Here is a 23,369-nt window from a genome sequence, read left to right on the forward strand (position 1 = left end):
ATATATATAAAATCCCCCCCCCCTCAGGTAAGAAAAATCCAGATTTGTCACCTTTAACTAATGGTATATGGTTTCTAATTTATTTTTTGAAAGATCAGTTTTGCAGCATGGGCTATAGTATCCCTAGAGAGAGTCATGCTGTTCTTTTTTTTTCAACTGGTCACCAGAGCCTGACGTGTTGGACAGGATTCTAATGAATGAGTTATGAAAATATTGAACGTCATTTGCCTTGCACTGTGATGCTTTTAGCCGTCGACGGTTTGTTAATTATTTGGAAACCTTTCACCCTCTTATTCTAGAAAAACATCCTTGTTTTTTGTGTGTTCCCCTTTGCCATACTCAAACATTTGGGAAATGGAAATAGGGAAGCAGTGGCTTCTTAGAAAAACTATAAAGGAGTGCAAGAACTGCACAGCTGGCAAAATGGAACAGGAACTGTTGATCTTGTACATTATTGCTTTTGCTTATTTTTTCTCCTTTGCTAGGAGACCTGTTCTGATGATGTGTATAGTACTCACCACGCTTCCCAGCTTCAGCTTTTCTATAGCAGTGACCGAGGTATGGAATTTTGATTTCTTCTCCTGCCTGTAAGATTTTGAGATTTTAGAATGTCCCCCTGTTCTTAAAATTTCACAGAATGGTATGCCCAACAAGTTTCTTAAAGTTGATTTTCTCCAGTCTTAGATCATTGTTATCTCTGTGATTGTGGAGGAAGGTCTAACAGCCAATTTTTTAAAATCTACGGTGTTTGTGTAGAGGGGTGGGGAGAAAGGAATGTCACTTGAAAATAATAAAAAAGCAAGGAATTTGAGAGAAGATCCACATTTTGTTTCTTCTAACCTGATGTTTTTCATGAGTGTTCTTGGTTTTAAAGAGAATAGAACAGTATCTCAGGGAACAGCCACTCACATGATAAGACCTTTGATAAGATATCTGTTGCCAAATAATTTGCATGTGATGTTTATTTGAAAATAAATTTGAATTTATGTTTCAACCAAAGGCAGCTCCCAAGGGACTCTGATGGATGGGTATCTGCAGAACAGGAATATTATAGCTACAACTTTTAGGCTGTGAGAACTCTTATTACCCAGATAGTAATTCAAAGCAGAATGCCCTGCTAATCTTATTATTTGTAAGGTGCTTGAAAGATGTAATTTTTTAATTTATTAATAAAATTTTCATTTACATGTTGAGTAGATAGTCACTAGTGCATATTACATGAAATTAGATCCTGAGGATAGAGGAAAAAAATTTGACAGTCTCTAGCCTTCAGTGAGCTTCCCTGCTGGCTCAGCAGTAAAGAATCTGCCTGCAATGCAGGAGCCTCAGGAAATATGGGTTCGATCTCTGGGTCAGGTAGATCCCCTGGAGAAGGGAATGGTAACCCACTCCAGTATTCTTGCCTGGAGAATTCCATGGACAGAGGAGCCTGGTGGCCTACAGTCCATGGGGTCGCAAAGAGTTGGACACAACTGAAGTGACAGCACATCCGCACAGCCCTCAGTAATTTTTAAACAGATGGTAGAGAGCAAAAAAACAGGAAGCAAGAGTAGGTCTGCTTAGTGCTATGAGAGAGATGTATACCAGGTAATGGATGACATCATTAGAAATTACATGACTTTGGAACATGTCCTAGATGCAGCATGAGGACAGTATATGAACACACAGAATATCCTCAGAAGATGGACTTTGCATCAAACGGCAACCCACAAATATTTGAATCTTGATTTGTCATTTTCTCTTCCTTCCCCACCAGAGACCTTGTAAAGCACCTGGGAGGTACCTATGAGCTTCAGAAATTCAGGGTATGACCTTTCAAGGAACACTGCTGTCCCAGTGATGCACTGTCTATGGTTTATCATAGATAAACTATATGCACTATTTATGGTTTATGCACTATTTATGCACTACTTATGGTTTGTGCACTATCTATGGCCCCTTTGGGCCAACTTTCTCATTATGTTTCACCCATTGTTGCATATTTTTGTTTACTTTTTTCTTATTTTTCACTGAGGTGTAACACACAAACAGAAAAGTTCACACAATATAGACAATATTAATGGGATACTACAAAGGAAACCCCTGTGGAAACATTACTCAGTTCAAAAAATAAAACTTTGCCAGCTCCCTAAAGGCCATCTCTATTGGCTACCCTTCCTTCTATCCAAAAGGTCACTTCTACCTTACTAACTTCACAGGTTAGTTTATCTGTTTTTGAAAGCTTTATACAAGGAAATCAAATTGTTGTCTATCTGTCTATGATCTTTCTGTCTGTGTATCTTTCATTCAAAATATGGGCTATTCTTGTTTTTCTGTTTAGATGTAGTTCATTCATTTTCATTTTTTATTCCTGTACAGTATTTCATTTTACAAATATATCACACTCTATCAGTTCTATTCTATGTTATTTTATTTTCTGGCCATGCCACCTGGCTGGTGGGATCTTGGTTCCCTGCCCAGGGACTCCTATCCACTTGGCTACCAGGGAACTCCCATCAGTTATACTCTTGATGGTCATTTCAGTTTCCAGTTTTTGCTGCTGTGAACATCCTTAAACGTGTCTCTTGGTGCCATATATAAGCATTTGGGTTAGTTAAATGTGCAGGAGTAGAACTGATGGATCACAAGATATTCAAGTACTCAATTATAGCTAAAAGTGTCAGTTTTTCAAAGAGATTATATTAATTTAGACTTCCACTAGCAGAGAATGCAGAGAAGGCAATGGCACCCCACTCTAGTACTTTTGCCTAGAAAATCCCACGGACGGAGGAGCCTGGTAGGCTACAGTCCATGGGGTTGCTAGAGTCGGACATGACTGAGCGACTTCACTTTCACTTTTCACTTTCATGCATTGGAGAAGGAAATGGCAACCCACTCCAGTGTTCTTGCCTGGAGAATCCCAGGGACGGGGAACCCTGGTGGGTTGCCGTCTATGGGGTTGCACAGAGCTGGACACGACTGAAGCGACTTAGCAGCAGCAGCAGCAGCAGAGAATGAGCAGTCTTTGTGTTCCCCATCCTCAGTAGGACTTGCGTTGTCAGCCTTTTTATTTTAACCATTCTGGTGAGAATATCCTTGAATTTCATTATAGTTTTCAATTTCATTTCCCCAATAATTAATGAGATTGAGCATATTTTTCATTCCGTTTCCCCCCTAATGTGTTGCTTATCTTTTAAAAATTGATTTGGAGGAATTATTTATATATTCAGATTTCAGGCTGTTTGTCGATTTTATGTATTGCAAACGTCTCATTCTGTAACTTCATGCTCTTAATTGTATATTTTGATGGATAAAAGCTTTTTTTTATTTTATTTTTAAACTTTACAATATTGTATTGGTTTTGCCAGTAGTCCACTGTGTCACTTTATTTGCCGTATTTTCTTTTGGTTACCTGTTTGAAACAATTTTATCATATTGTCAATCTAAACCTTAAAGTCCTAAAGACAGTCTCCTATATAACATTTTGAAATTCTCTTTGAACTTCACAATCTACCCATAACTAATTTTTGTGTGTGTTGTGCAGTAAGGGATTGTTTTTTTCTCCCCCAAATAATAGCTAATAGACTGAGCACCATTTATTAAAATGTCTGTCCTTGTCACATTTCTCTGTAGTTAATAAACCAGATGTGTGTGTCCATAGTCTATTCTGAGCTTTCTGTTCTGTTCCACGGCCTACTTTTCTATTCCTGTGCCAACACTACAATATCTTAATTCTTATATGTTTATAATAGCTCTTTGTATCCAGAAGAGTAAACCTTCCTGTTTTCCTTTTCTTCTAGAATGTCTTGCTCTTTGTATTTTCTTTTTTTTTCCACTTTTTAAAATTGAAAGATAATTGATTTACAGAATTTTGTTGTTTTCTGCCAAATATCAACATGAATCAGCCACAGGTATACATATGTCTCCTCCCTTTTGAACCTTCTTCCCATCTTCCTCCCCATCCCACCCCTCTAGGTTGTTACAGAGTCCCTCTTTGAGTTCCTTGAGTCATACAGCAATCCCATTGACTATCTAGTTTACATATGGTAATGTAAGTTTCCATATTATTCTCCCCATACACCCCACCCTCTACTTCTTCCTCTCCCTCTCATGTCCATAAGTCTGTTCTCTATTTTGTTCTTTATTTTGCTGCCCTGAAAATAAATTCATCAGTACTATCTTTCTAGATTCCATATATATATGTTAGTGTACAATATTTATCTTTCTCTTTCTGATTTAGTTCACTCTGTATAATAGGCAGTAAGTTCATCCACCTCATTAGAACTGACTCAAAAGCATTCCTTTTTATGGCTGAGTAATATTCCATTGTATATATGTACCACAGCTGTTTTATCCATTCATGTGTCAATGGACATCTAGGTTGCTTCCATGTTCTAGCTATTGTCAGTAGCGCTGCAATGAACATTGGGGTACATGTATCTTTTTCAATTTTGGTTTCCTCAGGGTATATGCCTAGCAGTGGGATTGCTGGGTCATATGGTGGTTTTATTCCTAGTTTTTGAAGGAATCTCCATGTTCATTTTAGAATCAGCTTATCATTTTCCACAGAAAAGTTGGAATTTTATTGAGGTTGTAACAAATGGTATCATTTTTAAAAATCTTTTTTTATAACTGTTCTGTTTTTGGTATGAGGAAATAATTTATCCTTTTGGGGGAGATTTGTCCATTTATAATCATACAGTCTATGAATAATGACTTTCTGCTTCTCTTTTTTCCTAATACTTAAACACCATTTCTTTCTCTCGCTTCATTATACTGGCTAGGACTTCAGTACAGTGTTGAATAGAAATGGTAATGGTGTAACCTTTGGTTTATTCTTGTCCTCAGAGGTATTGAAAACTCTTAATGTACTACGGTTAACTTGATTTTGCCATAGGTTTTTTGTGGATACCTTAAACTGATGAAGCAAGTGCTCCAAAGCCTAGCTGGGTTTACCCAGCTCTCTCTTCTTAGAAGACCCTACACTCTAATCTTTGTCTCCCTACATCTTTGAGCTAGGACTCTCAGAGGCTCTGTATAGCTGTTGGGTTGGGAGAGATTCCTTCTGTTAAATTTTAATGCACATTTACTGAAGTCTGTCTTTAACTGATAGAGTTTTGTCTTCCATTAACGTGGATCCTAATGACATCTTTAGAAATGGTTCAAAACTTTGTGGGATTGAACACCTAAAAAGCTGAAAACCATGCTTCTGATCTTTTAGCAAATGTATGTATAATTAATTTAGCACTTCTTTCAGATTCCTCAAAGAACTGTGAACAAAGAAAGTACAAAAATTTAATGCTTCTTAATGGTCTTCTGAAAACAGGTTCAAAAGAATATTAATGGTTCCACTGATGTGTTACCGGATATGTTCCCTGACCTGCCAGTCTCCCTAGTTCTGACTTGCTTGATTGTGGTTGATATTATTGAAAAACTCAGGATATATCCTCTTAGAGGGAGGCAAAAGAGTAAGTATTCTTTTAAATACAAATATTTTTTAAAAGTTTAACATATAATTCAACTTTCTCCCATTCTGTTATCTGTTGACATGTTTCATGATATTTTTTAAGAGCTAACATTGTAGTTAGAAAATTACAAATAAAGATATCTAAATATCATTATTTTTAAACCTACTTTGATAGCTATACAGTTCTTTTCTTTTTTTGATTTTGATAGTACTTATAAACGAATAAACCTACTAAATATTGACTACTAAATCTTTAATGTTTGCTCTGACAAGAAAATTACATAAGTAAATTATTATACATTTGTATTTTAGGAACTCTCTCAAAACCTTAAGTTTAGATGAATAAATAAGAAGTTTAGTCTGGACACAACTGAGTGACTAACACACTTTTTAGTCTGGATACTTTTGATATGGGAATTAATATGACTACTGCAGATATTTCCTGGAGATTTATTTGTTTTTTTTAAATTTAGTTGCTTCATGATTGTGAATTGTCAAAATGCTGAAGATTACCAAGATATGCCGCATTTTTCCAAAGGGAACAGTTGAAACTAGATATCAATTGGCCTTTTTAAAAAAGTATTTTGTTAACTGAATATTTTGTTTGGTCAGTCATAAGTCCCCTCCACTTTAGTTTTATGTGATAGTATCTGTGTTCGATGTACAATATTTGCATGGTGTGGTTATTGGATGGCAAAGATTTTGCATTTAAAATTGGTACGTTCTGTTCATCACTCCCTGACTGATGGGGTGGATGGGGGTAAATTGAGTGAGTCATAGGAGAATGCTTTGGGATAGTAAGGTGACTACTACAACCAGGAAGGAAAACACTAGACAGTCATTTCTTATGACTGAGGGGTGAGCCACCACCCCTACCTTATGGAAGAGTGAGCCACCACCCCTCTGGCCACTCTTGCTCCTCAGTTTGAAAAGCAGAACTGAATTGGAGGCCACCATGAAATCTGAGACTCTGAGTTTCATATTTTGCACTTTGTCCTTTGGTGGGGGACGAGAAGCTGTTATGTTTAAAATAACACAGGTGATAAGGCAGAGAAGATGACAGTGGCAGCCAATGAGTCTGTGGAGGAAAAGGTATTCCCAAGGTACACCTGCCTTCCTGAACTGAGTGTTTTGTCTTAAACTGAGGTGGTTTGAGAATTGTCAAACCCTTGACTACTTTTTTAGACTCCTTAATGACACAAGTCTATTTTGAAATTGGACTGTTTTTAATGAGTCTGTATTTTCCATGTGAATGTGAACTTTCTAAGTTTTTAGTGAAAATTCTTTTTTTAAAATGCACATGTATATTTCTGAGCATAAGTTATTGGCATTTTATATTTTAAGGGATGAACTGGTTTTTTAAAGGGAAATTTTCCTGGTATTAAGAAATAATGCTGAAAAAAGAATCAAAATAAGAGAACCCCAAGGAAGAAGTCAGTCCTGGGGAGAAGACTCTAGAACATCTTGTCCAATTGCTGCTTCTTAGTTGAAGAGCCTCTTTCTTGAGCTCTTCTCTGCTCAAACTTAGGAGGGTTAATGTCTAGTTAAGTAGCTCCATTCTTTAATAAAGTCACACTTAAAAAACTATCATTCTTTCAAAATACTTTTATAAATATTAATTATAAGTATACTTAATTTTTGTGTAAAATTTGAACTCAAATAGTCTCCTATACTCATTTTAACAGGCTACTAATAAAATCAATTGTATGAATTTTGAATCAATGGGATATTCTCATTTATCCTCTGGAATATTAATATGTAAATTCATAAACATAGATTATAAAACATCAATCTGAACATAAACATAAATATGGTTTCACTGCATATGCTACCTTAGCATAGAAGAGGTAGGATAGGGATGTGGGACAGAGTTCAGACTAATTTGACTTCCCTTAGGAAGTGTCGGTAAAGAACATATATTCTGTTCTTTGCTCTCTCCAGATAGTTTGAAATGCATACACACCAGTTGTTGCAGTTTTCACCTTGTGCTAGATGAAACTAAGGTATTCTACAAAGCTTGGACTTAATGGATACTCTTGCACTAGCCTAATTATCTTTGGTTGTTGTTGTTGCATCAGTATATTTATTTATTGAAGTATAGGTGATCTACAATGTTGTGTTAATTTCTGCTGTACAGCAAAATGATTCAGTTGTACATATATAAACATTCTTTTTTATGTATTCTTTTCCATTATGGTTTATCACAAGATATTGAATATAGCTCCTTATGTTATACAGTAGGACCTTGGTGTTAACCATTCTATATATACTAGTTTGCATCTGCTAACCCCATACTCCCATTCTATCCCTTCCCACCTCCCCAACTGTCTTAACTCTTTAATTCCAAGCCACCAAAATTTGATCTTCATTTAGCTTTTCTTTTTCTAAATTTAAAAAATTATAAAAGCTCTATATTTGATATATGGTTAAACTAATCTTCACTGGCCCAAGGGATCCTTTCTGCTAACTTCCTAGTACCAGTTGAAATGCCAAAGTATCAAGTGATTACCACGTTATAATGTCTAAGTGGGTCATTTCCCATAGACTGTGGCTCAGTTGGGAATATTTTCTGGAACACAGATCTCCAAGGCATGTAATGTCACAGGTGCCCATAGCACCTAATACTGTCAAGTCCTAGTCATGTGAGCAAACAATAAGAATACAAGATATAGCCTGCATGTCTCCTGCTCTTACTAATGTTAGTCTCTCAGTCGTGTCCGACTCTTTGTGACCCCATAGACTGTAGCCCACCAGGCTCCTCTGTCCATGGCATTCTCCAGGCAAGAATACTGTAGTGGGTAGCCATTCCTTTCTTCAGGGGATCTTCCAGACCCAGGGATCAAACGCAGGTCTCCTGCGTGGCAGGAAGATTTTTTACTGTTTGAGCCACCAGGTAGTGGCTCTTACTAATTTGTGAGTACAAATGAGCACACTTTAACATTTCCATCTGAATTTTGCTAGCTTGGTCCTAACCTCTTAGTGACTAGACTTCATCTCTCTTCTTCCTTCCGTGTTATTCTCTCTCCCATTTTTAAACTAGACCCAAGATGTATCTCCCATGGTCTCATTTGTTGGTCTAGACTGTTGAATATCCTCTGGAGTGTGTGGGCTTCAGCAGTTGTGGCACACAGGCTTAGTTGCTCCGTGGCATTTGGAATCTTCCAGGACCAGGCATTGAACCTGTGTTCCCTACATTGGCAGGCGGATTCTTATCCACTGTGCCACCAGAGATGTCCCCTCCTAGTTTTTAGCTACGACAAACATTATTGTTCTGACTTTTTCAAAAGTGAAAGGGTTGAGAAGAAAAGGACAAGGATATGGTTAAAATGAATAAGATGCTGTGTATTTGAGCTGGGCAGGGGAGACGTGCCCAGTTAGGTTACAGGTGTGTGGATGGTGCAGGGGGTCTCTGTTTGCGGGGACCCTCTGCCATGTACAGGAGTCAGCAGCCACTCACTCCATGATGTGTCTAGCCCAGCAGAGGTTGGAGATAGAGTTAACTGCTGCTGGACGGCAGCTGAATAATATCAGTATGATGACCACAGACACTGTCCTTAGAAGACCCTGAGCATCGCACATGCCCAGACTCCTTGGCAACAGCCCTAGGCAGAAGAGAGGGACTATTATGGACTGGCTGCTCATGAGGACGAACACAGAGGAGCCACAGGGGGTTGTACCAGTCGGGTGGCAAGATGGTTTTGCTCCATGAGGTTTTGCTGCAGAGTCAGACGTGACTTGCTAGAAGTGAGATCAACAGGCTATTTGAGTGGAAAACATCATAGCCCTGCAGAGGAGGCGGTTTCCACTGTCACATCAGTAAGAGGTGCCAGGTATGATGTTGGCAGTGTAAGGTTTTCAAATAAATCTGTTCTCAGTGGCTGTGCTCCAGTTCCTTCTGTGTAGTCTCTTTAATACCCAGAGACTTGGAGCAAGTGCTGCAGGCACTTCAGCAGCACAGATGATCATTTCTTCAAGTGAAATGCCTCCGTGTGCAATTTCACGCTCAAAGGATATGCAAGGTTTTAAGGCTGGCATATGTAATTTATTTAAAGTTCTCCAGGCACTTCTGATGCCCACCCTGATTGAGAGCCTTTGACCATAGAAAGTATCAGGAACTGAGACCAATAGCAAGTTAAAACCCAAGAGATAAAATCCAAATTCTGAAAGGAATTTCCATCTCAGATTTCTTTGAAATGGAACTTATCACTCCATAACCAAATGGCATGTTAGAGATGGGAAAAGAAATTAAAAAAAAAAAGGACACTGCTTTTCTCTGAATAAAATGAATGGCATCTCAAGTTCCCCTTTGCTTCTTTTTAAGAAAAAGCTTATCACACAGTCTGAACCCGATGTGCTCACTGGTTTCCATAATGTGTTTTGCAATGTGGTTAGAGAGCACATAAGAGGAACACTGAGTCCGCAGCCATGCCAAGAAGGGGAGGAAGGCATTTCCTTTTATACTCTCCCTTTGCTGTTTAGAAGAAGGAAGTTTCAGAAAAGTATGTCAGCTCTAGGATTTTTTCCCCCCTTCTCAAGAAACAAGTAGCCATTTACCAGACTGGGGGTGAGAGAAGGGTAGAGTTTCTGATTTATAACTTCTAATGAAGCACCAGCTGTCAGGATTAGGTCAGCGCAGACCCGGCCAGAAATTAGACTGCCGTGGTCCCTGTGCCAAACAACATGGGGCATCAGGTGCTGTCAGGTCTGAGCTGACTCCCTTTGAGTAGGACAGCTTTACGTGAGCGTAGCAATTTGGTATTTAATTGTTATTTTTTTTCTCTAGGAAGGAAGTAAAATGTATGAACATTTTAAATATATAAAGTGCAGTTTTTGAGAATTGCAAGGTATTTTCAAAATAAACATTTTCAGGGTCTGGTAAGAGAAAGAGAACATAAAGAATTTAGCGGGCAATACTTTATTTTTTTTAACCTGACTTTATTTTATTATCTTTTTGGCCACAGGGCATGCGGAATCTTAGTTCCAGACCAGGGATGGAACCTATGCCCCCTGTGTGGAAGCAAATCCAGCATGCATTACTTTATAATAGCAACAAAAATTTAAGGCCCCAGCTAGAAATTAAAGGGATAGGTCATGGATTTTTGGTATCTAAATTTCCTTGCATAGGATTGAAGAGAGTGACAGGTTGTGGAGCTGATGGCCAGAGAGCCTTTTAAGTCGTGTATACTTTAGTAGTGGGACACCAGTTTGCTCAGACTCTGTTGTTGAGAGTGGAGTGGGTGTTGTAAAGGCTGCTTCCTATGAACTCACAAACTCTTCTTGGAATCACTCATTGGCACGTCTGCCCGTGCTCAGTCACTCCTGTCGCTGCTGGTGCTTGGGAGGCTTTGGAAAACCTTGAGTCCCCGCCACCTTCGCGGGGTTCTAGAGGCTGGGTGAGCTCACACCGCTCATGCGCATGCTCTGTGGTGGCCACGGTCGCTGGAAGGTACCCAGGCTGCACTGCCAGGAATTCCAAATGCCTTCCAAAGCTTCTCATCTTGCTTCAAGGGCTGTCTTTAGGACCCTGAGGCAGAGGGCTATCTGAGTGGTAGACCACTTGCAGGACTCGAAAGTTTTCCTGTGATGTGAGAGGATTGAGAACGTGGGGGAGGTGGGGTCCCAGGGAGGGGTTATTATTCAGCCTCGCTTTGATAGTTGGGCTTCCTTCCCTTAGTGCAGATTTTTTTTCCCCCACCAGAATCCCCATGGTGCCCTCATGCTTATAGAACTCCGTATCAGGGGTTCCTCCTACCGTTTATGCAGCAAATTTTTATAGAGGATCTGATGCATACCAGACACTCCACTAGGTGCTGAGGGTACAGTGGTGGGTGAAAGAGAGAGGTGGTGAAAGCAGACAGAGTCCCCTTTGCATGGAGCTCACCGTTTAGTGGGGCTTCCGTGATGGCTGATTAGGTAAAGAATCCAACTGCCAATGCAGGAGACCGGGGTTCCAGCCCTGGGTCAGGAAGAGCCGCTGGTGGAGAAAATGGCAACCCACTCCAGTATTCTTGTCTGAAAAATTCCATGGACAGAGGAGCCTGTCTGGCTACAGTCCATGGGGTCGCAAAAAGTCAGATGTGGTTGAGCATGCACGCACAGTCTAGTGGGTGCAATAGCAGGTTTCTAAAACTATACTAACAAATACATATAGTTAAAGCTAAGTGTTCTGAAGGCAAGGAATCAGGCTCATTCCCACATGTGTCCATTTTTTGTCACCCAGAACGGTCTCAGGCTGGGTTTTTAGCTCTGGTCTATATCCAAGCACTTAACTAGTAGAGGAACATCAAACCATTTCAAAATCTAGGATTATTTAATATTTATTGTATATTAATGTGTATTATATGGCTTCCCAAGTGGTGCTAGTGGTAGAGAATCCCCCTGCCAATGCAGGAGATGCTAGAGGCTCAGGCTGGATCCCTGGGTTGGAAAAATCCTCTGGATTAGGAAATTGCAACCCATACCAATATTCTTTTTTTTTTTTTCCTGCTTTTTATTTTTTTTAAATTTTATTTTATTTTTTAACTTTACAATATTTTATTGGTTTTGCCATATATCAACATGAATCCGCCACAGGTATACACGTGTTCCCCATCCTGAACCCTCCTCCCTCCCCATACCATCCCTCTGGGTCATCCCAGTGCACCAGCCCCAAGCATCCAGTATTGTACATTGAACCTGAACTGGCGACTCGTTTCATATATGATATTATACATGTTTCAATGCCATTCTCCCAAATCACCCAACCCTCTCCCTCTCCCACAGAGTCCAAAAGACTGTTCTATACATCAGTGTCTCTTTTGCTGTCTCGTATACAGGGTTATTGTTACCATCTTTCTAAATTCCATATATATGCGTTAGTGTACTGTATTGGTGTTTTTCTTTCTGGCTTACTTCACTCTGTATAATAATGCCAGTATTCTTGCCTGGGAAATCCCTTGGACAGAGGAGCCTGGTGGGCTACAGTCAATGGGGTTGCAAAGAGCTGGACATGAATGAAAGCACACACAGACACACACGTGCACAGTGCATATTAATATATTATGTGTTTATTATGTTAATTATCAGCATAATTAATATAATTGACTTGCGACCCCATGGACTGCAGCCTACCAGGCTCCTCTGTCCATGGGATTTTCCAGGCAAGAGTACTGGAGTGGGGTACCATTGCCTTCTCCCTATTAACATAATTGACTATTACAGTGTATAATATATTATACTTAATATATATTAATTAAATGTAGAAAATAATTTTTCTATTTATATATTGTTAATTAAATTACATTCTCTGATCTAAACACCTATCAAAGAGAAGGACCAGAATATCTCAAATGAAAAACTGAAGATTAGAATATTAAGAAAGTTTTCACAATCTTAAGAAATGGGGTTTAAAAAAATCAATAATTTTATGTTTTTAGCAGCTCTTGTCCAGTGTTAGATGAGTCTATAGAGGGAAAGATGGCCTTTAAACTGCCAAGCCTTCCTGCTGTGTCCTCAGACAAAAGAATTCTCTTAGAATTTCACATTGCCTAAAATTAAGAAATCATACATTTATTAATATTTCTTCTCAGATTTGTGCAGTGTCTAGCAGGGAACTGAAACTGAATTGAGGGTATTGAATTTACTGGATCCAATGCCTTTTTAAAAAAAGTTGTCACCATTATCTCACTTCTGAGAATGTATGCCCATGAGATTCTGCAGAACTGATGATGGGTTGAATTCATTATTATTATTATTTTATGAAAACTTGTATGCAGTTTTGAGCAGAGAGATAGTAGTATGCTGGCCAGTATTTAAACTCTCTCTCCTGGTTGAGGAGGGGTAAAAGTCCTTATGGATAGCATTTGCCAGCTTTTCTAGTGTGAATACTCTCATCATAATAAATTTCCAGATACCAAGGTGGTATCGCTGATCACTGATCACAGAATTGAGAAGCAGTACATACTACATGCTCTTGTCAGCTGGTGCAAGCTGTCTCTGCCTGCGTAGGGTATATCCATGCAGTAGTTTTTGGCTTTGTCACGTGCACAGGCAAATCTAAGAATGAAAGAATCAGGCTCTATAGTGTGACACTCTGTCTCCAACTTTTTAAGCTCTCCTGATATATGGGATGCTGGGTTGCAGTGTAACTATAACCAAAGTTGAACAAACTGTAATAACTGTTTACTGCATTCTATTTTCTATTTTCTTCTAATTCATTTGAAACAATAGATGATTTAGCAATGGCTACCCGTTACTTATTTAACACATAAGTAACTGTTTCTCTGTGTCAGACACTAATGCTTTACAAACACTGCTTCAATTCTTCATCATAATCACACTGGGAGGTTGGTGCTGGGTTTCATCATTTATTACTTGGCAGTGGTAGTACTTGTCTTCCCAACCTCAGACATGCTTCTCAAAGGAGACTGTGTATAGACACAGATCAGTGAGTTTAGTCAGTTGCTGTTCAGTCCCTCTTTGAGACCCCATGGACTATAGCACGCCAGGCTTCCCTGTCCTTCACCATCTCCCAGAGTTTGTTCAAACTCATGCCCATTGAATTAATGATGCCATACAACCATCTCATCCTCTGTCTCCCCCTTCTCCCACCCTCAATCTTTCCCAGCATCAGGGTGTTTTCCAATGAGTCAGTTCTTCTCATCAGGTGGCCAGAGTATTGGAGCTTCAGCATTAGTCCTTCCAATGAATATTCAGGGTTGATTTCCTTTAGGATTGACTGGTTTGGAGAGGGTCAAAATAACAATGGTTATAATCTGTATTTTAAACACTTAGATATATTAAAGTGTTTATTTTAGATGCTGTATGTTTTATTTTTTATTCTCTTAAAGTACTATGACTAAAAGTTCTTTGTGTGTTTCATATATTTAAAAAAAATCTTCCGTAAGACTGTGGCTTTTCTTCTTTTCCAGATTTTTTTCCCCTCATCATGTTATATCTAAATTATTAGAATTTTGCTTTCTCTAGATCATTTTTGTCTCAGGGCAAAATTAACTTTGGAAATTGTTCATCAAGATCTATCATACTTTTTCTGACCAAGTCTTTAATTTCATCTTCTGGTTGCTGTGAGTTGAGTAACAATCCAATGGGGGCATTGGCTGCCTTGACAGCCTCAACAGCCTCTTTACTGAATCCCCAAGTCATCTCTCCTGCCCTCCAATGTCCCCATCTTCAGTGAACTTAGAATCAAGTCCACAAACTTTATCATGCCCAATAAGCATGTGGTCTAATGGTTAGATGTTTGAGTTTCATGCTCCGTCCCTCTCCTTATTTGCTGTGTGACCCTGGAAACAATTCTTAGTCTCTCCCTACCTCAGTTTGTTTATCTTTAAAATGGGAAAATAGGAGACTTACCCAGTGGTCCAGGGGTTAAGACTCCCCCTTCCAATACAGGGGATGTGGGTTCAATCCCTGCTTGGGGCACTAAGATCCCACATGCCTCATGGCCAAAAACTATAAAACAGAAGTAATATTGTAACAAACTCAATAAAGACTTTAAAAATGGTACACATCAAAAAAAAATCTTTAAAGAAAATAAATTTAAAAATAAAATGGAAAATAGTAGTAGCTACATCATAGAGGCTTATTATTAATGAACCTTTGTTGATTTACAATATCGTGTTAGTTTCAAGTGTACAGCAAAGTGATTCAGTTATATATCAATATATTGATATGTATATATTCAAATTCTTTTCTGTTATGGCTTATTACAAGGTGTTGAATATAGTTCTCTGTGTTATACAGTAAATCCTTGTTGTTTGTCTGTTTTACATATAGTAGTATGTATCTATTAATCCCATATACCTAATTTATCTCTCTCCCCACTGTCCCCTTTGGTAACCACATCATACAGTTTTTATAAGGATCAAGTGAATGGATGCATAGAAAGGGCTTAACAAAGTTCCTCGTATATAGAAAACCCTGCATAAATCACAGCTTCTCTCCTCTTCTCTGTCTGCTTCCCCCTCATCACTCTTCTCTGTCTGCTTCCCCCTCATCACACTCTCCTTTCAGTTCATGTTAGCTGAAGGATCTTTTTCTCTTGGGGGGCTGTGCTGGGTCTTCGTGACAGCGTGCAGGCTTCTCTAGTTGTGGTGCACAGGCTTAGTGTACTGCATGTGCGGTCTTAATTCCCCGGCTAGGGATTGAATCTGTGACCCTTGTGCCCTGCATTGGAAGGCGGATTCCTAACCATTGGACCATCAGGGAAGTCCCTTTAGCTGAAAGATATTTGCACCTGTTCTCTCTACCACCTGAAAAGTTCTTTCTCCATTCTTCACATAATTTATTCCCATGCATTCTTTAGGTCTGTGTTTAACTGTCAATCTTCCCTGGTGGCTCAGAAGGTAAAACATCTGCCTACAATGCGGGAGACCAGGGTTCAATCCCTGGGTCAGGAAGATCTCCTGGAGAAGGAAATGGCAACCCACTCCAATATTCTTGCCTGGAAAATCCCATGGACAGAGGAGCCTGGTAGGCTACAGTCCATGGGGTCACAAAGAGTCAGACACAACTGAGTGACTTCACTTTCACTTTAACTGTGACTTCGGAGATGAGCTGTGCTTGACTGCCAGTCTAATTCAGACTCCCTGGGGTAGTCTCTCATCACAGAACTTACCTTCCTTTGAGAGCCCTGCCACAGTTTATTCTTCTGTGCCTGTTGATGTGATGTCAGGAGACAGGGTGATGAAGGTGGGCACGTTACCTGCTGCACTGTTCTCAAAACCCAGTCTAAGCTTGGAACAGCACTCTACAGTTTGTCTCATGACAGCAGACAGCTTGGTTGTCCAATTGATTCAGCCCTTAGCCAATATCAGCAGCAGTTTTGTGGCCGCACCATGTGGCGATCTTAGTTCCCCGACCAGGGATTGAGCCTGTGTCCCTTGCAGTGGAAGCATGGAGTCTTAACCACTGGACCATGAGGAGCAGTTTTGAAGCCGCTGTTTGCAGAGGCAGTATTGACGCCTCTTCCCTGCCAGTGGCATGACCTAGCACTTGCCTGCTGTTGGTACTTGATCCCAGCCCCCATTTTTCTTCAAAAATGCTGTTTTACCCCTAAGCTACACAGAATGAAATTTTGGAATGAATAAAAATATTGATTTCTTTTAAAAAGTGCAGTCTTAGTAGCAGCTTCATTCCTGCCTTGTTTTTAGCTGCCTTTTCTTGTGATCCTTCTCTCTCTCACTCTTTTTATTTAAGTAACTTTTCAGTTCAGTTCAGTCACTCAGTCATGTCCGACTCTTTGCAACCCCATGGACTACAGCACGCCAGGCCTCCCTGTCCATCATCAATTCCTGGAGCCTACTCAAACTCATGTCCATTGAGTCGGTGATGCCATCCAACCATCTCGTCCTCTGTCCCCCACTTCTCCTGTCCTCAATCTTTCCCAGCATCAGAGTCTTTTCCAGTGAGTTGGTTCTTCGCATCAAGTGGCCAAAGTATTGGAGTTTCAGCTTCAGCATCAGTCCTTCCAATGAATATTCATTGAAGTCTTCTTCAACACCACAGTTCAAAAGCATCAATTCTTTGGCACTCAGCTTTCTTTATATTCCATTCTCATATCCATACATGACTACTGGAAAAACCACAGTTTTGACTAGACAGACCTTTGTCACAAAGTAATGTCTCTGCTTTTTAATATGCTGTCTAGGTTGGTCATAGTTTTTCTTCCAAGGAGCAAGCATCTTTTAATTTCATGGCTCTAGTCACCATCTGCAGTGATTTTGGAGCCCCAAAAGGTAAAGTCTGTCACTCTTTCCATTGTTTCCCCATCTATTTGCCATGAAGTGATGGGACCAGATGCCATGATCTTAGTTTTCTGAATGTTGAGCTTTAAGCCAACTTTTTCACTCTCCTCTTTCACTTTCATCAAGAGGCTCTTTAGTTCTTCTTCACTTTCTGCCATGGGGTGCTGTCATCTGCATGTCCAAGGTTATTGATATTTCTTCTGGCAATCTCGATTCCAGCTTGTGTTAGTTCCTAAAATAACATGAGTAGAGAAAATAAAGAAAATGAAGAGAAAAATAACTTTTTTTGCTTTCTCTTTCTCTTTGCAAGAGGAATACATACTCACTGTGGAAAATTCCTCCCTACTGATTTGTTATATTGTACTTACATTTTCCCTGGAAGTGATCAAAAAAGTTTGGGGATAAAAGTTAGAGATAGAAATACATCACTATAAAGAAATAATAAAGTAAAAGGGGTATGTTACTTAAACATTTTTCTGTTATCAAAATTGCATTTCTTTAATTATATAGCATGCACAGTGAGGACAAAAAGTTTTGGTGACTGGCTTTAGCTGTGGGGAACTGCACAGAATGGCTGCTATTTGTGCTTTTTACAGAGAATGTGAGCCTTTCAGGAAGTGAACAGACTGCTCTTTGTGTTTACATCTTTTACCGATTTTGCACAAATAAATATAGTTTCCCCCAAACAGAACCCTGACAATTAACAGCAACAGTGGAAAGAATTTCAACTGTGAGTGGAAATTTTAAAAAATACTAATTTGGAGGGAAAGTGATCATGGAGCCTAAGGAAACAGTAACGAATACATGAAGGTTTACGTGACTAGGGGATAAATTTGCTGGTCTGTTCTAATGACCAGATGGTTTCTTGGCATCCTCAACTCTGCCCTCCCCTCTGAGAGGCCAGCAGACCTTTCCAGCTCTTAGTTATAGTGTTTCTTACTTGGTAAGAGGACTAATCCCCTAAGCTAGTCCCCAAATCTAAACTAGTCCCTAATGAGCTATGGAGAAATGGGAGGCTTCCAGGCCTGGTTTTACCAAATACACATGGATTAAGGCCTTCTTCTCATTTCATTAAAAATGAACCCTACCTAAAAATTCATTGCTCAAGACTTATGGACATGGCTGGGGTGTTGTGGGGGGAGATGAGGGTGGGAGGTATGGAGAGAGTAACATGGAAACATACATTACCATATGTAAAATAGATAGCCAATGGGAATTTGCTATATGACTCTGGGGAACTCAAACTGGGGCTTGGTAACAGCCTAGAGGGGTGGGATGAGGGGGAAATGGGAGGGAGGTTCAAGTGTGAAGGGACATGGGTAAGCCTGTGGCTGATTCATACTGATGTTTGATAGAAACCAATGCAATACTATAAAGCAATTATCCTTCAATTAAAAATAAATAGATAAGAATTTATTGTTCAAACCAACAGCTCTTATCCTCAGATATTATGACCCTCACTGTTTAAAAACTGTTAATGTGTCACTTCTTAGATGGCACTTCCTGGCCTTGAAACAATGCTGAATTTGCAGTCATCCTCAAGAGCCTGTATTATATGCTGTATTCTTCATATTAACAAAGGAATTGGGGTTTTCTCTTGAACACTTTTATCTACTAAGAGAGGTGAAGGAGTGTACTCTAATACACAACACACTCTCTATTTTCTACATTGGTTTATTTTTTGGTAAAATAAGAGATACAATTGATGTAAGTAAGCATCTGAGTTTTAAAAGATGATTTTATGATTATTAAAATAAATCTTGCAACAAAGAAAAGTTAAAAAAATGTGTATTTTTCTCTCTTGAGAGTAATTTATCAAAATGATTCCTTACTCTGTCTGACTTCATTAAATATGATAATCTCTAGGTCCATTCATGTTGCTGCAAATGGCGTTATTTCATTTTTTAAAATTTATTTTTATGGCTGAGTAGTATTCTATTGTCATATGGTCTCACTTATATGTGAAATCTAATTTTAAAAAATGACGCAGGGCTTCCTTGGTGGCTCAGTGGTAAAGAATCTGCCTGCTAATTCAGGAGACATGGGATCAATCCTTCATCTGTAAAGATTCTACATGCCACGGAGCAACTAAGCCCATGCATCACAACTATCGAGCCTGTGCTCTAGAGTCCAGGAGCTGCAACTGTTGAGCCCACTACTGAAGCCTGCAAACCCTAGAGCCTGTGCTCTGCAACAAGAGAAGCCACTGCAGTGAGAAGCCCACTCACCACAACTAGAGAGTAGCCCCTGCCTGCCGCAACTAGAGGAAAGCCTGTGCGGCAACGAAGACCCAGCACGGCCAAAAATAACTAAATTAAATTATTTTTTAAATGACAGAGATGAACTTATTACAGAACAGAAACAGACTCACAGATTTCGAAATCAGACTTATGGTTACCAAAGGGGAAACATGGCAGGAAGGGATAAATTAGGAAATTGAGATTTACATGTGCATACTACTATATATAAAATAGATAACTAAAAAGGACCTACTGTAATAGCACAGGGAACTCTATTCAATATTTTGTAATAACTTATATGGGAAAGAATCTGAAAAAGAGGAGCCTGGCAGACCATAGTCCATGGGGTCACAAGAGTCGGACACGAATGAGGACTCAGTCAATCACCATAAGTTCAGTTCAGTTCAGTGGCTCAGTCGTGTCTGACTCTTTGCGAACCCATGGACTGCAGCATGCCAGGCCTCCCTGTCCATCACCAACTCCCAGAGTTTACCCAAACTCATATCCATTGAGTCAGTGATGCCATCCAACCATCCCATCCTTTGTCATCCCCCGCTCCTCCTGCCCTCAATCTTTCCCAGCATCAGGGTCTTTTCAGATGAGTCAGCTCTTCATATCAGGTGGCCAAAGGATTGGAGTTTCAGCTTCAACATCAATCCTTCCAATGAACACCCAGGACTGATCTTCTTTAAAATGGACTGGTTGGATCTCCTTGCGGTCCAAGGGACTCTCAAGAGTCTTCTCCAACACCACAGTTCAAAAGCATCAATTCTTCTGTGCTCAGCTTTCTTTATAGTCCAACTCTTACATCCATACATGATTACTGGAAAAACTATAGCCTTGACTAGATGGACTTTGGTAACAAAGTAATGTCTCTGCTTTTTAATATGCTGTCTAGGTTGGTCATAACTTTCCTGCCAAGGAGTAAGTGTATTTTAATTTCATGGCTGCAATCACCATCTGCAGTCATTTTGGAGCCCCCAAAATTAAAGTTAGCCACTGTTTCCACTGTTTCCCCATCTATTTGCCATGAAATGATGGGACTGGATGACATGATCTTAGATTTCTGAATGTTGAGCTTTAAGCCAACTTTTCACTCTCCTCTTTCACTTTCATCAAGAGGCTCTTTAGTTCTTCTTCACTTTCTGCCATAAGAGTGGTATCATCTGCATATCTGAGGTTATTGATATTTCTCCCAGCAATCTTGATTCCAGCTTGTGCTTCTTCCAGCCCAGCTTTTCTCATGAGGTACTCTGCATATAAGCTAAATAAGCAGGGTAACAATATACAGCCTTGATGTACTCCCTTCCCAATTTGGAACCAGTCTGTTGTTCCATGTCCAGTTCTAATTGTTGCTTCCTGACATGAATACAGGTTTCTCAAGAGGCAGATCAGGTGGTCTGGTATCCTCATCTCTTTCAAAATTTTCCACAGTTTATTGTGATCCACATAGTCAAAGGCTTTGGCATAGTCAATAAAGCAGAAGTAGATGTTTTTCTGGAACTCTCTTGCTTTTTCGATGATCCAGCCGATGTTGGCAATTTGATGTCTGGTTCCTCTGCCTCTAAAACCAGCTTGAACATCTGGAAGTTCATGGTTCACGTATTGCTGAAGCCTGACTTAAAGAATTTTGAGCATTACTTTACTAGCGTGTGAGATGAGTGCAATTGTGTTGGTAGTTTGAGCATTCTTTGGCATTACCTTTCTTTGAGATTGGAATGAAAATTTTCCAGTCCTGTGGCCACTGTGGAGTTTTCCAAATTTGCTGACATACTGAGTGCAGCACTTTCACAGCATCATCTTTTAGTATTTGAAACAGCTCAACTGGAATTCCCTCACCTCCACTAGCTTTGTAGTGATGCTTCCTAAGGCCCACTTGACTTCACATTCCAGGATGTCTGGCTCTAGGTGAGTGATCACACCATCGTGATTATCTGGGTCATGAAGATCTTTTTTGTACAGTTCTGTGTATTGTTGCCACCTCTTCTTAATATCTTCTGCTTCTGTTAGGTCCATACCATTTCTGTCCTTTCTTGAGCCCATCTTTGCATGAAATGTTCCCTTGGTATCTCTAATTTTCTTGAAGAGATCTCTAGTCTTTCCCATTCTATTGTTTTCCTCTATTTCTTTGCATTGATTGCAGAGGAAGGCTTTCTTATCTCTCCTTGCTATTCTTTGGAATTCTGCATTCAAATGGGTATATCTTTCCTTTTCTCCTTTGCCTTTTACTTCTCTTCTTTTCACAGCTATTTGTAAGGCCTCCTCAGACAGCCATTTTGCCTTTTTGCATTTCTTTTTCTTGATGGTCTTGATCTCTGTCTCCTGTACAATGTCATGAACCTCAGTCCATAGTTCATCAGGCACTCTATCTATCAGTCTAGTCCCTTAAATCTATTTCTCACTTCCACTGTTTAATCATAAGGAATTTGATTTATATCATACCTGAATGGTCTAGTGGTTCCCACCCTTTCTTCAATTTAAGTCTGAATTTGGCAATAAGGAGTTTGTGATTTGAGCCACAGTCAGCTCCTGGTCTTGTTTTTGCTGACTGTATAGAGCTTCTCCATCTTTGGCTGCAAAGAATATAATCAATCTGATTTCGGTGTTGACCATCTGGTGATGTCCACGTGTAGAATCTTTTCTTGTGTTGTTGGAAGAGGGTGTTTGCTATGACCAGTGCATTTTCTTGGCAAAACTCTATTAGCCTTTGCCATGCTTCATTCTGTACTCCAAGGCCAAATTTGCCTGTTACTCCAGGCATTTCTTGACTTCCTACTTTTGCATTCCAGTCCCCTATAATGAAAAGGACATCTTTTTTGGGTGTTAGTTCTAAAAGGTCTTGTAGGTCTTCATAGAACCATTCAACTTCAGCTTCTTCACCTTACTGGTCAGTGCATAGACTTGGATTACTGTGATATTGAATGGTTTGCCTTGGAAACAAACAGAGATCCTTCTATCATTTTTCAGATTGCATCCAAGTACTGCATTTTGGACTCTTTTGTTGACTATGATGGCTAGTCCATTTCTTCTGAGGGATTCTTGCCCACAGTAGTAGATAAAATGGTCATCTGAGTTAAATTCACCCATTCCAGTCCATCTTAGTTTGCTGATTCCTGGAATGTCAAGGTTCACTCTTGCCATCTCCTGTTTGACCACTTCCAATATACCTTGATTCATGGACCTAAAATTTCAGATTCCTATGCAATATTGCTCTTTACAGCATTGGACCTTGCTTCTGTCACCAGTCACATCCACAACTGGGTGTTGTTTTTGCTTTGGCTCCATCCCTTCATTCTTTCTCGAGTCATTTCTCCACAGATCTCCAGTAGCATATTGGGCACCTACCAACCTGGGGAGTTCATCTTTCAGTGTCCTATCTTTTTGCCTTTTCATAGTGTTCATGGTGTTCTCAAGGCAAGAATACTGAAGTGGTTTACTATTCCCTTCTCTAGTGGACCACATTCTGTCAGACCTCTCCACCATGACCCGTCCGTCTTGTGTGGCCTCACACGACATGGCCTAGTTTCATTGAGTTAGACAAGCTGTGGTCCGTGTGATCAGATTGGCTAGTTGTCTGTGATTGTGGTTTCAGTCTGTCTGCCCTCTGATGCCCTCTTTCAGTGCCTACTGTGTTACTTGAGTTTCTCTTACCTTGAATGTGGGGTATCTCTTCACAGTTGCTCCAGCAAAGCACAGCCGCTGCTCCTTACCTTGCATGTAGGGTAGCTCCTCTCGGCTGTCGCCCCTGACCTTGGATGCAGGGTAGCTCAATCACCATATATGTATATATATATGAATCACTTTGCTATGCACGTGAAACTAACATAACATTATAAGTCAACTATATTCTAATAAAAAAAACGATTCTTACTCATGCTACTGTGACATCTTAAATACATCTTAAGTTTGATAAGGAAGTTTCTAAGGGTCATGAGTCCT

At 39.7% G+C, this 23,369-nt stretch overlaps 1 protein-coding gene across 1 annotated transcript in view; it reads left to right on the forward strand.

Annotated features, from left to right (window-relative positions):
* The window catches only part of TMEM236 (transmembrane protein 236), a 39,830-nt gene that overhangs the window by 11,685 nt on the left and 4,776 nt on the right, over window positions 1-23,369 (forward strand). The window contains exons 2-3 of the mRNA XM_010859986.1: window positions 486-558; window positions 5,306-5,447. Of these exons, the coding sequence (XP_010858288.1) occupies window positions 486-558; window positions 5,306-5,447 (215 nt within the window). The remainder of the gene's footprint in view (window positions 1-485; window positions 559-5,305; window positions 5,448-23,369) is intronic.

Source organism: Bison bison, unplaced genomic scaffold (genome assembly GCF_000754665.1).
Source record: "Bison bison bison isolate TAMUID 2011002044 unplaced genomic scaffold, Bison_UMD1.0 scf7180017864461, whole genome shotgun sequence".
NCBI lineage: Eukaryota > Metazoa > Chordata > Mammalia > Artiodactyla > Bovidae > Bison > Bison bison.